Source organism: Heteronotia binoei, chromosome 1 (assembly GCF_032191835.1).
Source record: "Heteronotia binoei isolate CCM8104 ecotype False Entrance Well chromosome 1, APGP_CSIRO_Hbin_v1, whole genome shotgun sequence".
Lineage (NCBI taxonomy): Eukaryota > Metazoa > Chordata > Lepidosauria > Squamata > Gekkonidae > Heteronotia > Heteronotia binoei.
In genome coordinates, this window is record NC_083223.1 from 249,766,156 (window position 1) to 249,781,827 (window position 15,672).

The 15,672-nt window shown below is 48.4% G+C and overlaps 1 protein-coding gene across 3 annotated transcripts in view; it reads right to left on the bottom strand.

The window, feature by feature from the left end:
* Window positions 1–15,672, bottom strand: part of SPTBN2 (spectrin beta, non-erythrocytic 2) — a 128,285-nt gene that overhangs the window by 81,227 nt on the left and 31,386 nt on the right. The window contains exons 3-5 of one of the 3 annotated variants that reach the window (XM_060251931.1): window positions 15,253–15,439; window positions 10,498–10,517; window positions 1,027–1,123 (exon numbers count right to left, since the gene is read on the bottom strand). In XM_060251931.1, coding sequence (XP_060107914.1) covers window positions 1,027–1,123; window positions 10,498–10,517; window positions 15,253–15,409 — 274 coding nt within the window. In that variant the 5' untranslated portion in view covers window positions 15,410–15,439. Of the gene's footprint in view, window positions 1–1,026; window positions 1,298–10,497; window positions 10,518–15,252; window positions 15,440–15,672 lie in introns of those variants that run through there. The other 2 variants (XM_060251912.1, XM_060251921.1) reach the window with 2 other exon arrangements.

Genomic DNA, 15,672 nt, shown 5'->3' on the forward strand with positions numbered 1-15,672 from the left:
CATTTTTTAAAAAAGGTAGTCCCCCTGTTTCTGACTGATTTCATTCTTTAAAAAAATAAGCAGTAGTGGAAATTCAAGGCCACTGTCAACACCTTCTCAACCCTCTCCACTGTCATACTAAAGGGGGTGCCAGCTTTTGACAAGAAAAGGCTGGACTTGAAGTCCACCTAGGACAGCTGCTTTTTTAGGAAAGAAATTAGTCTTTTGATAGGCAGTTTAAAAAGTGGGTGGCACACTGGGGTGACTGCATTGGGGATCTGGCCTTTCAGGAATGCTGTAAAGTCCCTTTCCTGCAATATGTTTAGGGCAACAAACAACACTCTGTGTGAACCAATTTCGAGAAAATACCACCAGCTAATTCTTTGCTTACATATCCCTGACTTGCAGGGGAGGAAAAGATCCTTATTCCCTCTGAATTACCTTGAAGGAATATGAGGATCTTGTGCCTGCCACTTCGAGAGTTTGCTAGGGTGAGCAGATGTATGGGGAGAAAGATACAGGTTGTGGTATGACTGCGGAGAGAAATAGGGCTCCCCGCTGGTCAGGGACATGTGCATGTAGGCAGATCAGAGGTGCATCCTTATGTTTCTTCCTACAGGTCTCTCTTCTATATGCCACAGCAAACTGCCTTTTCATGTTTCTGCCCTTCCTCTCTCTCTCTCTCTCTCTTGTCAAAAGTCTCCCATCCCACCCAAACCTGACTTTATCTTCTAGAACTTGAGATTGCCTTTGCTGCTCCCACTTTCCAGACTGGAATCCCGTATTCCCCATCCCTCCCCCCCCCTCCACATCAGGCAGGGGGCATCTGGGCATAGCCCCAAAGAATCTCAGCCATGCTGCTGCTTTTCTACCCCTTGCAAACTCAGCGTGCATTTAGCTAATTCCTGGCAGCACCTTGCGGATTAGAGCTCCTGTCCCCAACGGCTCGCGTTGACCAGGAAGATGGGGAAGGGGGGAGCATATCTCACTACCAACTTGTTCTCCCCCTCCCTGTCTCCACCCAGTCTTCCCCCCCTTCACACCTACCTTGAAGCTGCTTGAACCTGCCCTCCAACACATTGGCGTACTGTACTGCGTTAATGAAGGCTGCTGGGGACAGCTCATGAGGCGTCGGAGGAGGGCTCTGGCTTTCCTCCATCAGCTCTGCTTCAGACTGGTACATCCTTGGGGCTCGGGGCACCCCCCCACTGGATCACCACGGCAGGCTCCCCCTGAGCTGCAGCTGGGCCCAGGTAGCAGGAAGGTAATCTTCAGCACCTTGGTGTGAGTGTTCCAAGGGAGTTGACTGCCCCCTCTCAGGCAAAGGGAGGGAAGGAGGGAGGGCCTGGGCAATTTACATAAAAACAGGTTGGGCTGCTCTGAAAGGTAAGAGTGCGCGCGCAGCAATGCCCTTAGCCCAACTACGCATGGGAGGGGGAGGGCTGGGCAGCCTGCCCACAAACAAATACACGCACACACACAGTGCAACAGTGTGAAACTAGCAAATCTCAGCATTGGGGGTTAGCCAAGGCTGTTGCTGAATAGGGCTCAGGATGCCTGGGTTTCAGGTCCAACTCCAGGGGGGGGAAGTAATGTCTAGGGGGTAAACATAATGGCAACAGAGTGCCAGAACACCTGGCTTCTCTTTTCAGTCAGGGATCAGAATCAAAGAGTTGGAAGGGACCTCCAGGGTCATCTAGTCCAACTCTCTGCTCTGCAGTTTCTGAGATCTATCTAAAAGTTAGTTCTTTAAAAAAAAAACAGAAAAGGAAAGAGGTGCTGGGGCTCAAGCCTCATTGGAAATTACTTTCCGTGACCTGGAATTCTTGGCCCTTAGTTTCAAGTACTTTATTAATACATGGACAGAGAAGGAGACATTTAAAAAGTATCCTATTCTGAAGCTGAGGGCTTTAAAACTGGTTCTGGGGCTCAACCTTGGCTCAAATTAACCATGGCCTCTACTTTGTATCATAGAGGCTCAGTTCAAGGTCCACCTTTGCCAGAGATGTGCCATGCACTCAACCATGTCCCTCACTTGGCCTCAGTCACTCTCCTCCAGTCTGTAAAATGGGCATAATAAGCACCACAAATCAAAACCTATTTGCAGAGTCAGAACTTAACCCTGAAGCATGTGAACCAACAAATAAACAAAGCGATTTGAACACATGCAGAGTGCTTTTTCTGAGCTCTGAATCACACATCCTTCCCTGCTGCAGTTGGTGGGAAAGGCAGCACAGAGGTATTTAATTAAATAACTAGATAGGGAAAAGATTTCCAGAACTGGAAGATGCCATCTAAGCTAGCTTGAGCTCTCTCCCCACCTTCCAGCCATTGTTTGAAATCTTGACTAATTCAACCTCTTTCCCCTCCAAGGGAACCTAGAAGTTCCAGCCCTTTGCACTCCAGCCCCAGCCTGAAAGAGGTGGTTGTACAGGCAGAAAGGGCTTTGTGTTCGCTATGCAGGCAAAATGGGAAGGAAACAAGCGGGAAGAGAAACCAGGTTCTGCTGGTTCCCGGGATTTTGGAAAGAGAGAGAGAGAGAGAGTAACCCAACAAAAAGAGCTCATACCAGCCGCTGGGGATGAACAATATGGGATTTGCTTCCCTGTTGTTTGCCTTTGTGTGGCCACTGCTGCCTCATCCTGCCCTGTCCAGGGTGAGGAGACTTTCTGGCCCCAGATTTACTTCCCAGTTCCACACTTGGGGGACTGCAGTTCATTTTCTGGAGCATGGCTTGTGAGCTGGGGGCGGGGGGGAATCCTTCTTCCAATTGTTTATTATCTGGAACAAACTCTCTCACCCAGAACTGGTTCTGAAGGGCAGGGTGAAATCTTTCAATGCATGAAATAACAGTAACAAAGAGTGTGCTTCTGATCAGGTGCAGAGTGCCATTTTCTCACTGCTGAATAAATATAGCCAGCTCTACACATTTGGAGTTCGGGAGTACAAGACAGAACATCTGAGGCTTCATTAAGCCAAGTTCAGTGATCTGGATTATGCACCTAAAACTTTCAACACCAACGTGGTATTGCCTATTTTGTTTTACGTCAGTTATTTCTGCTTTGACATCAGTGCCTGAAGAAGAGACCTGTGTAGCTCCAAGGCTTGCTCTCATAACGCTATGAAGTTGTTTCTCAAAGAAAGTATTGTTATCAGCAATATGGCTCACCACCCCCCCTTCAAACATACCACACAAAGTGTCAAACCCCATCCCACTTTCAGAATTTCCTGATGGCTGATCTACTCTGCCCTACACACGTATCACTGCAGACCGTCATTAAGTGACTTTTTACCGCCCTTCCCAGGAAGGTCTTCCTGGAATCCTCCCCAGCCAATAGGAAGCTGGAGACTACAGTGGGGCTTGATGTTCATTTTGGGCCTGGATTGGCTTGGAGTGTCTGACTCCACCTGTTCACACTATGAAGGGGTTCCTAAAGAGGAGGGGGGTTGCTGTTCAACCCAAGGTTGGATTCCTGCATTGGCAGCTTCTGCAATCCTGGATCAGCTCTTTTGTTTTTGTTCTCCACTTCCCCTGCGACCACCCCTCCCAGGGACTGCGAAGGAGGACAATGACCCAAGTCCTTCAGGAAGTTACGAAGTATCAGAATTTAACATGGTAACATACAAAATGCTGCACTGTCAACAGAAGCAGAAAGGTGAGTGAACTAGAAGCAATGGCACATCCAACAGAGCTACCTGCTCTCCAGGTAGGGATGGCAACCTTCAGGTGAGGCCTAGAGATCCCCTGCTATTACAGTTGATCTCTAGATAACAGAGATCCCCTGGAGAAAATAGCTGCTTTGGAGCTGGCCTGTATGGCATTGTACTCTGCTGAGGTCCTTCCCCTCCCCAAACCATGCCTTCCCCAAGCTCCATCTCCAAAATCTCCACTATTTCCCCACTCAGAGCTGGCAATCTTACCTCCAGGGTGCAATCTATCCATAATAAATGGGGCACTTGTGTTAATACTGGTGTGTGTGGGGCATGGGGGGTGCATTTGATTTTTATTCCTTGGGCAGCAAATTTTGTACCTTGGGTCAGCCTTGACTTTCAGCTGTAAATGCTATGTGTGCATTCAAGCAAGGAGGGGAGGGAGTGTGACTCAGTGGAAGAGCATTTGCTTGGCATGCAGAAGGTCCCAGGTTCAATCCCTGGAATCTCCAGTTGAAAGATCTGGCAGAAGGTGATCTGAATGACCTCTGCTTCAGACCCTGGATGGCTGTTGCCAATTGGAGTAGACAATACTGACTTTGATGGACCAAGAGTCTGAAGCGGCATAAGGCTGTTTCATGTGACTCTATTCCCCTGCAAAACCATGAAAACAAAACTCCTCTCTCCAGCGCTGTGCCTCTGTTTAAGGAAAGGAATACCTGATCTTTGAAATATGTGCACACAATTCAACACTGGAAGTGGCATGAGTCCATTTTTCCATTCAAACTCAGGTATTTTTTAATACCCAGGTTTACAATATATGCTGCAAATGGACTCAATGTGGCAACTTCAACTGGAACTGCTTCTGCAAAGGAAGATTCCATTTTGGTCTCATTGCTGCTGCACATGGAGAGGCAGCTGTAGCAGTAATGGAGCATCTATTTGGGGACAAGGCTCCGCTCTTCCCTCCCTATTCCTTTGCACCCACCCAGGGTGGAATTCTAGCAGGAGCTCCTTTGCATATTAGGCCACACACCCTGATGTAGCCAATCTTCCAAGAGCTTACAAGGCTCTTTTTTGTAAGCTCTTGGAGGATTGGCTACATCAGAGGTAAGTGGCTTAATATGCAAAGGAGCTCCTGCTAGAATTCCACCCCTGCACCCACCATTCCCTGTCCCACCTGCCACAGCTGAGGCCTTTTGCCCACTTTTTAAAAAAGAGTAGTAGGTATATCACAATAGCATTATAATGCTAAATATCAATATTTTTAAGCCAAAGAAAAACCCAATGGTGCCTGGGTATGTGTGGTAGGCATAAAAAGACAGGATGGGAAATGACAGGGAAAGTGGACAGGGATATTTGAAAATCCACACCTTCCAGTCCAAAATGTGGGCAAATCTACTCTGATTCTGATGTTCTGGAACCACTGGAGCAAAGTAGGGGAAACCACAGAAGGCAACAGAAGGAGAAGAGCTGGAAGACAATGTTGTATGGTTGCTCTGAAGAACATAAGAGAGAAGCCATGTTGGATCAGGCCAATGGTCCATCCAGTCCAATAATCTGTTTCACACAGTGACCAAAAAAAAAGTGCCATCAGGAGGTCCACCAGTGGGGCCAGGACACTAAAAGCCCTCCCACTGCTGAACATTGTTGATCATTACCGCAGTTTGAGAGCCAGGGTGCAGCAAAGCCTCCATGTAGGAGCATTCTGAATATCTGAAGTGCCTTGTCTAATAATCCTCAAGGCTGAGATTTCCATATTCCCTTTTAAAGTTTATCTGTAAGGGAAGCAGCCCCCATATGGTCACAAACATGACTTTCTGTAATGTCAGAAAACTACCTTGAGCTTAAACAACAGGGTACAATAAATTCCTTTGAAGGACGTTTCCTAAACAAGAGCCATGTGTTATTTCCTTCTAAATCAGAGAGCTAATGGGTTGGGAAGGCAAATGGCTGAGGGTGCGTCTCAGAACAGGGAATCTGGTGATTAGGAGATCAATGATTTATCAATGATTTGGATGAGGGAATAGAGGGAATGCTTATTAAATTTGCAGATGATACTAAATTGGGAGGGGTTGCAAACACAGAAGAAGACAGAAACAGGATACAGGATGACCTTGACAGGCTGGAAAACTGGGCTAAAATCAATACAATGAATTTTAACATGGATAAATGTAAAGTTCCGCATTTAAGTAGGAAAAATCCAATGCATGGTTATAGGATGGGGGAGACTTGTCTTAGCAGTAGTATGTGCGAAAAGGTTCTAGGGGTCTTAGTGGATAATACACTGAACATGAGTCAACCGTGTGATGTGGTGGCTAAAAAGGCAAATGCAATTTTGGGCTGTATCAACAGAAGTATAGTGTCCAGATCACGTGATGATGGTATTGCTTTGCTCTGGTAAGACCTCACCTGGAGTATTGTGTTCAGTTTTGGGCACCACATTTTAAGAAGGATATACACAAGCTTGAACGGTTCTAGAGGAGGGTGATGAAGATGGTGAGGGGTCTGGAGACCAAGTCCTATGAGGAAAGGCTGAAGGAGCTGGGGATGTTTAGCCTGGAGAGGAGGCGGCTAAGAGGTGATATCATCACCATCTTCAAGTACTTGAAGGGCTGTCATATAGAGGATGGTGTGGAATTATTTTCTGTGGCCCTGGAAGGTAGGACCAGAACCAATGGGTTGAAATTAAATCAAAAGAGTTTCCGGCTCAACATTAGGAAGAACTTCCTGACTGTTAGAGCAATTCCTCAGTGGAACGGGCTTCCTCAGGAGGTGATGAGCTCTCCTTCCTTGGAGGTTTTTAAACAGAGGCTAGATGGCCATCTGACAGTGATGAAGATCCTGTGAATTTAGGGGGAGGTGTTTGTGAGTTTCCTGCATTGTGCAGGGGGTTGGACTAGATGATCCTAGAGTTCCCTTCTAACTCTATGATTCTAGAAGCAAAAAAGACTGTGATTTAAGAGCCCTGGGTTCTATTCCTAATCTAGGAAGGTCTCACTAGGACGGGGTGGGGAACCTTTTTTCTGCAAAGGGTCATATGGATATTTATAACATAATTCGCAGGCCATAAAAATCATCAACTTAAAAAACAGTCCTCCACCAAGGGAGAATGATTCAGGCCGGCAAAATTAATGCAAATAATTGTTTTTCTATTTGAAGTCATGTAGGGAGAGCCTAATCTGGCGTGCACACACACGGCCTGCCACCCTAGGCAAATGCATAGGTCCAGGGCTTTTTTTGTAGAAAAAGCCCAGCAGCATATTGTAGCATATTAGACCACATCCCCTAATATTAGCATATTAGGTCACACACTCATTAGCATATTAGGCCACACCATCTGGGATAATCAAGTGCAAACTTACCTGTGACAGTAACTTTTCCAGGTCCTGCCTGCAGCAATTCTGGCCAGCCGGCCAGGCCCCAGGGAGGCTGCTCTCAGTACATCTGGGCCCTGTGATCCCTGCCTGGCCCTGGGGAGGCTGCTGCACAGTGCGGCTGGGCCCTACAATCCTCGCTGGCCAGCCAGGCCCCAGGGAGGCTGCCACATGGCTTGGTTCGGCCCAGCAATCCCCGAGGGCCACACCAAGTTCCACAGGGGCCACAGAGGGCCACAGTTCCACCAAGGGCCACAGAGGTTCCACACCTCTGCACTAGGACATCAACCAACAAAGGGATAGATGGCATAGCTCAGTGGGCGAAGAACATGTGAACATGCATACACAAAGACCCAATTTCAATCCCAGAAAGGAAGCCTCTTTAGTTAAAAGATCTCAGGTGATCAGCACTGGGGAAAGGGTTGCCAGTTCTGGGTTGGGAAATACTTGGAGATTTTGAGGATGGAACATGGAGAGGCTGAAGTATAAAGACATAGAGCCCAACTGTTTTCTCCAGGAGAGCTGATGTCAGTGACCTGGAGACCAGTTGTAATTCTGGAAGATCACCCCCTGGAGACTCACAACCAGAGCTGGGAAAGACCTTTCTCTGACTGAGACCCTGGACAGCCAAATACTATTCTAAACATTACCTGATTTATAAGGCAACTTCATATGATCCACATGCAAGGTCTCTACTATGCTACAATGGGTTTGGGAAGTTAGCCCCCCCCATGACACAGTTCCCAAACGCTGGAATGGGGAGGGAGGTTTTACTGAGATGGGAGGAACAACTTCTGGAGTCAGTGCCTAGAGAGCTTATATAAGAAACAGACTTAGTCCAAAAATCCATTCTGAACATCCAAACAGCCCTGGAGTATGTGATTGTGTCTCCCAGCACATACATGGTGCCTTTTCCTCCAAAGAAATACAGCCCAGAGTTCTAGTCAGCCAGAGTTCAGCAGCAGGGCAAAAGCGGGGATTTCTAGACAAGGCAGAGACCCAGCACCTCCCATTTTAGAAATCAAATGGTATCTATGTAATTTTGCGGAGGAAGGGAGGGCTGACGTTATGGGGGAGGAGGAAAATGAGTGCTAGGACTGGGGTGTACAAGGTGCGATAAGATTTTATTGTTTGTTGCTCACAGAGACTTGGGGATAAGGAGGCCATGACTCCTGGCTCAGTTGCCCCCAATTTCACTGGCTGGAGTCTCTCTGCAGACACGCATCCCTGGGGTATGTGCTCATGGGTGGCAGTGGTCACGTTTTTGTGGCTGGTCTGGGTATGGCAGCAAACAGCCCCCTCCCAGCATGCTATGCAAACAGAGAAGAGGGAGTCTGGTAAACATAAAGCAAGGCCACCAAGGGTGGGAGCAAAGTACAGCAGACGGAGAGCAGCAAATGAGAAAGGGGTACTGCAAGGCTTTGGCTCAGTTCATTAGTTTCCCCAGGGATCAATCAGTATGGCCCCCTAGAGAAAAAGTTTGGGAGAGGTATGGCACAGGCTCTCTGACTAGCCCCAGGCAAACCAGCCTCAGTTGCCCCACCTGGAAATAGAGAATAAGAGGGGAAGTACCTCACAGGAGTGTAATGAGAGAGAACACTGCAAGAAAAAACTGTAAGAAAAAACTTTTTTTTACTTTAAAGAAATACTACATAACAAATTTTAAGGGATACTCGTCTTTAAGGGATATCACATCTTGTCTGATAACCGTGCCCAAAGATTCCTTCTAATGTGCCTCTGAGTTTGAGCAAAGTGCTTTTGTTTCCCCAGTATGACTCTCCATATGTTAGGAAAGTTTCCAGACTTAAGAGGGGCATCCAAGTAATTGTCAAGCAGGAGGATGAATACATTCCCCAGCTAAAGGATGTCTTCACAGGAACACCTGGCCAACTAGCATGCCTTGATGCACAGGTAGTATTCAAACCATCTAGGATCAGCAACATCAACATCCAGGATGATGTTGCCCTCTAAATTACTGTGGACACTACAACTCCCATCAAGCTTAGGGTATGTGTGTGTTTCAATTACAAGGTTCCCCCTGCAACTGCTGCCAGGACTATTCTGTTCATGTACAGAATCTCTAAACCTCATAAAGGTATTGCAGCAAATTTATTTGAATCTTTAAGGATGCTGTGTGTGGATATAAGTGAAGGTTGTATGGTTGCCAACTTCAGGTTGGAAAATTCCTGGAGACTTGAGGTGGAGACTGTGGGGGGCAGGGACTTCAGCTGGGTCTCTGGCAAACTCTCAACCTGGAGTTGACAACAACCCAAGTGGAGTGTTATTTATAAAGCACCCCAAACCATTACATATCGTAAAAAAGTTTCTTCACATTGAACTCCCAGGCTCGCACAGATTCTGATTTTCCCAGGAGACCAGCATAAAGTGAAAACAACTCCTAAATGGGGGTTTAGCATCTCCTCAACCCAGCCACAGACACAATAAATTCAACCCAATCAACGAGTTCTGGGACTTCTTTCCTTACAACTCTATGGTTGCAAAATGCATTCTGCAGAGCTTAACAGAAATGTGTGAGAACGACCCTTGGCACTTACCGTGAGGGGTCCTTCTCCTAAGAGGATAGGAGGACATCTTGGGGTGTTTCCCACCGTCCAATCAGGGAGGCAGGATCAAAAATCTTCCTCTTCCTGTTGCTGTGGGAACCACCCTCTTGCTCAGTTCGGGTGACTCCGAGCAGCAGTATGAATAACTTAACCTATATATAAACCTCAAAACTGCAACTTTAATCCAAAGGATATTGCTGTGAAAAAACAACTGGTATAAAGAGAAAAAGACAGGTCGTAGTACTTGACCTAATAAACATTGGAAATTTGGTGCTAGCCAGAAGGAAAAGAGAGATATAACAATCCACAGATAGGGCGATAGACGGGAGGGCAAGATGTCCTCCTATCCTCTTAGGAGAAGGACCCCTCACGGTAAGTGCCAAGGGTCGTTCTCCCTAAGAGGCGGAGGACATCTTGGGTGCTCCCAGAGCAGTGTTAGTCAGGGAGGGATCGCCCTAATCGGGCAGCACGTGCTGCAATATCCGTCTGCCAAAGGCTGCGTCCGCAGAGGCATAAGTGTTGATCTTGTAATGTCTGACAAATGTGGAGACAGATGACCACGTGGCTGCTTTGCAAACTTCTTCGACCGAAGCGTTCTTCTCAAGTGCGGCGTTGGTTGCTGCACTTCTTGTTGAATGAGCGGTAATCCCCTCGGGCACTTTGAGATGCAACGCTTTATAAGCCTCTGCTATGCATTGTTTGATGGCATAACTTATTGCCGCTTTGGACATTTTCTGGCCCAGTCTGGGCGATGTTATATTGATGAACATGGACTCTGACTGGCGAATCTGTTCAGTTCTGGCCAGATAGACCTTTAGTGCTCTACGCACATCCAGTGTATGCCATACCTTCTCCTTGTGATGTTTGGGATTCGGGCAAAACGATGGTAAGTTGATTTCCTGGCTTTTATGAAATTTAGAGGAAACCTTCGGCTGGAAGGTGGGGTCTGTGTAGAGGACCACCTTATCTTTGTGAAATACACATAGTTCCCGCTTGACGGATAGAGCCCCGAGTTCGGAAACTCTTCTGGCCGATGTTATTGCCACCAGAAAGATGACCTTCATACGCAGCATCCTCAAAGGAACCGACATTAAAGGCTCGAATGGGGGGTTGGTTAAGGCTGACAGCACTGGATTTAGTCGCCACGTAGGAAAACGATGAGATTGAGGAGGAGATGTTAGTGAGGCTCCTCTTAGGAAACGGCGAATATGAGGGTGAGCTGACAACTTGTACCCCTCCACCTGGTGAAGTACTGATGAAAGTGCTGCCAGCTGACGTCTAAGGGTGGCCGGTTTAAGACCTGTGCGTAAGCCATCCTGGAGGAATTGCAAGATCTTCGGAATAGAAGGCTGTAAAGGGTCCACCCCCTTTCTCCGACACCATCTGTGGAAGGCTTTCCATGAGGCGTTATATATACGTGTGGTGGAGTCTTTTCTGGATGCTAAGATAGTGCTAGCTACCTCTGTTGAATATCCCAGATTTAGCAACGATCTCCTCTCAACCTCCACGCGGTCAATCGCAGCCAGTCGGGATGCGGGTGCCACACCGGTCCCTGTAATAGCGCGTCTGGCCACACAGGCAGGTGGAGTGGTTCTGTTGTCGACATCTGGTGAATTGAGGAGAACCACGGACGTCGCGGCCACCAGGGAGCAACCAGCAAAATCTCGGCTCTCAGAAGCTTGACTCTTCTGAGCAGTTTTGGAATGACAGGTATCGGAGGAAAGGCGTAGAGAAGACCTTGAGGCCACGGGGATGTTAGAGCGTCTGTGGACTCTGCCTGGCTGTGGAAGAATCTTGTGAAGAATCTTGGAAGTTGGTGATTTTGACCTGATGCAAAGAGGTCCAGGATCGGTAGACCGAAGTGATCCACTATTTTCTGAAACAACAATTTGTTGAGCGACCACTCCCCGGATTGAATGCTCTCTCTGCTGAGCCAGTCCGCCTTGATGTTGCAGATTCCCTGAATGTGCTCTGCTCTGATTGATTTCACATGGTCTTCCGCCCAGCTGAACAACTTCACGGCCTCCTTGTACAGAGCTGAGGACCTGGATCCCCCTTGGTTGTTCAAATATGCTTTGGCCGCTATGTTGTCTGTCCGGATTAAGACATGTTGACCGATGATCTGGTCCTGGAAGTGGAGTAGTGCTAATCGAATGGCCCGGAGCTCCAATAGGTTGATCGGGAGCTTTGCTTCCCTGGTGGACCACTGACCCTGCGTGGGCTTCTCGTCGAGGGTCGCCCCCCCAACCTGAAAGGCTGGCGTCTGAGAAGATCTGCATCTCCTTCTCCACCCAGAAGATCTTCCCTTGCCGTAGGTTGGTATCTATTGTCCACCATCTTAGACTCTTCTTCACTTCTAGAGGTACTGTCAGAGACAGGGTACGCTTTTCCATAATCTGGAGCTGGTAAGGTCGTAAAAACATCTGCAATGACCTGGTATGGAATCATCCCCACTGGACCGCCTCGAGATTCGAGACCAACAGCCCCATGAGTCTTGCCAGGGACTGGAGGGATGATGAACTTTCCTTGATCACCTGATTTACCATAGTCTTGGTTCTCAGCACCTTGTCCTCTGGTAGGAAGAGGGCGTTCCGGTTCGTGTCTATGACCATACCCAGATGCTCCAGCCTCTGAGTTGGGCGCAAATGACTCTTGGAGAGGTTGACCAGAAAACCGTGTTGTTGCAGACAACTGATGGTGTGTTGTACATCTTGTAGGGCACTCCTCCTGGACGATGACCTTATTAACAGGTCGTCGAGGTACGGGTGTACATGTATCCCCTGTTGTCTGAGCAGAGCTATTATGTTCACCAGTACTTTGGTGAACACCCTGGGTGCTGTCGCTAGGCCGAATGGTAGAGCCCTGAATTGGAAGTGCGACCCGTTCACGCAGAAACGCAGAAACTTGCGATGTGCCAGAAGAATCGGTATGTGCAGATATGCTTCTGTCAAATCTAGAGATGTCATGTAGTCCTGACGATGGAGAGCTTCCGTTATGGACTTGAGGGACTCCATACGAAAGTGACGGAGTTTGATCGCCCTGTTCAGAAATTTCAAATCCAGGATTGCTCTCCAGTCCCCGTTTTTCTTGGGAACCGTAAAAAAAATCGAATAGACACCTTGACATCTCTGATTCTGTGGAACTGGTTCTATCGCTGCGCACTCCAATAGGTGATGAATTGCCTTGAAAGTGATGTCTCTCCTGGTTGGATCTGAACGAAGAGGGGATACAAGAAAACGATTTGGAGGGGTTCTTTGAAACTCTATGGCGTATCCCTGGGAGACAATTTCTAAAGTCCAAGAGTCGGCTAGTGAAGTCGCCCAGATCTGCTGGAAATGAAGAAGGCGACCCCCAACGGGAATGGAAGTCCAGTCAGGCCTTATTGGGCTTAGAGTCCCTGTCTGGCTTATTCGATCTGTCGGACTGGTGCCTCTGGAATCTCTGGTTACCGAAGTTCTTGCGAAACCCTTGTCTGGGCTGCCCCCAGGGTGACTTTCGATAGTCCTGTTTTGGCTTGGAGTTGTTGTTGTTTGAAGCTCGAAAGGAACTGGAGCCGAAGCCCTTCCTTTCTGGACGTCTGAGGTACTTAGGCATAGCCTTCTTTTTATCACGTGTCTCCACGAGTATCTTGTCCAGAGCGTCTCCAAACAGCTTCTCACCTTGGAAGGGATAGGAAGACACTATTGATTTGGAATGAATGTCTGCCGGCCAGGCCCGAAGCCACAGCCCCCTTCTCGCTACTGCCGATGACGCCATTGCTCTGGCGGCGAAGGTAAGAGTATCCAAAGAAGCATCCGCAGAAAACTCAGCCGCTCTCAGAAGTCTATTGGTGCCCTCGAGGATCCTCCTATCTGTGTTGGGAAGTAGTTGGGTTAAGCGTCGAACCCAAACGATTGCTGCACGAGACACGATAGAGTTTGTAGCCGCTGCCTTAATTGCCAAGGCCGTGGCCTCATGGTTTCTTTTCAGCGCTAGGTCGATCTTTCTGTCCCAGCTGTCTCGAACCGATCCATGTCCGTCCTCCGACAAGAGTCCTTGTGACTGCAGGGCAGACACTGGCGCATCAACCAGCGGTACCTGCAGCATGTCATTTGCAAAAGAAGGCAATGCATACAATTTTTTAAGGGAACCTGGCACCTGGCGATTAGAATTGGGTTTGGCCCACTCCGCCTTCAACTGGCGTTCAAAAAACTCAGGAAAAGGAAAAACCTTATCCGTGTCACGGTACCGAGGGAAGAACTCTGTGTTCCCCTTAGGTTTGTTCTTAGGATTTGCTAGGGGACAACTAGCCTCCTGCTCTTCAGGTGATTCATAGAGGTCTAAGGCTGCCAGTACCTTGGCTAGGAGTGGTTGATACTCCTCTGCTTTAAAAAATCTTAAAGAAGGCTCTGGGTCTGCACTGCATTCTATTTCTTCATCTGAGATAAACTCGCCCTCCTCCCGGTCCTCCCTCCCAGAATCCTCAGAGTGATCCACTTCAGGTGATCCCGCTCTCCCTGCACATTCACTTGCTAGGGTCTTTTTCTGAGCTTTGCTGCGCCAGGTACAGCTTTTGGACCTCTTTGGGGAGGGAGACCTGGAGGAAGAGACAAAGCTCGCAGCATAAGGTCTTTTAAGAGTTGCAGCTCTGACTGCACTGTCTACTGTTTGCTTAATGCATTCTAAAAAATCAAATGTAAAAGAAGAAGAAGTTCCCATTGAGGGTACGTTACCCTGCCCCACCAGGGGCTGAGATGTCTGTGCGTTCTCTTGGAGGCCGTGATTGGAGTCTCCTGGCTGGAGGTTGGCCTCTGGAAGCCCTTGCTGCTCAGCAAAGGGTTGCCGCTGCCCGGGCCCGCTTCGCGCTGTTTTTCGCGCTTCAAAATGGCCGACGGGGGAAGAGAACGCAGCGCGCGCTTCTTCTGTGGCCGAGGACGACCAGCGCCGCTTTCTGCCGCTCGCCGGCGGCCCGCCCCTACAGGGCACGTTGCCGGTAGCCGCCGCAAGCCCGTGGGTCATGCCGGCTCCGGAGGATCCCCGTTCTTCAGCCCCATGCCAGGCATCGAAGTCGGGATCATCCATAAAGTCGTCCCTGGGACGGCGTTGCATCGCGCCTTTTCTTCGCGCCGCGGCTGTCCCTTAAAGGGGCCTGAGCCTGTTCAGCGCTCCCTTCCCTCAGAGTTGAGGTAAAAGGAAAATTCTTCAAGAGAGGTGAAATGAAGGTAGGAGGTAGAAGGGTTAAATATAAGAAGAAGAGGAAGGTGTTATTATTATTTTCTTTTGTAAGTTAAGAGTAAGTTAAGAGTAAGAATAGGGAAAAAGGGATAGGAGCCTATCCTGGAAACTTGCTCTCCCTGTCGAGGCAGGAAATGAACTGGGCAAGAGGGTGGTTCCCACAGCAACAGGAAGAGGAAGATTTTTGATCCTGCCTCCCTGATTGGACGGTGGGAAACACCCCAAGATGTCCTCCGCCTCTTAGGGAGAAAGCATGGCCACCAAATCCAGCCTGTTTTGCCACACTTGGGATGAGAACTGGAGAATGCTTTATATGGTGAAACAGGAATAATCCCCCATCCTTTGCACAGACAGCATCATTGAGTGTAAGGGAAAGGCACTCTGCGTGTGCTTGAAAACACTAATTCATGTGTTCAGTTGCCAAAGGGCACAGTATTAGTTCAAAATAAGCCGCAGTTGCCCCTTACCTGCGAGTGCCTTGATGCGAGAACGCTCAAAAAGACGGGCTGAGCTGTTTTCATTGTCCCAGTCTTCATCGGCCAGTTCCCAGCGGTTATTGATGTCATTGTACTGCTGCTGGATCTCCAGGCTGTCATAGTCGGTGGGGGAGAGGGTGCTGCTCATGGTGCTTTCAGCAGGGGGGCCACTGTCTACCTGCAAGGGCAAGAAGAGCAGGGAATGCCAATCTGAACACAAGCAGCTAAATTCTCTTAATATCCTTTTAAAAAATCTTACACCTTTTTAGTTCTCTTGATTCCCAAATAACATTGCCTGCTTTCCTCCCTTCCACCCCCCTCCATCCCATTCAGCATCAGCTCATCCAGTTTTGGCCTCCTTTATCTCTTCCATCTGTTCTCGCTATAGAACAGCATTACACTTGGATCTGG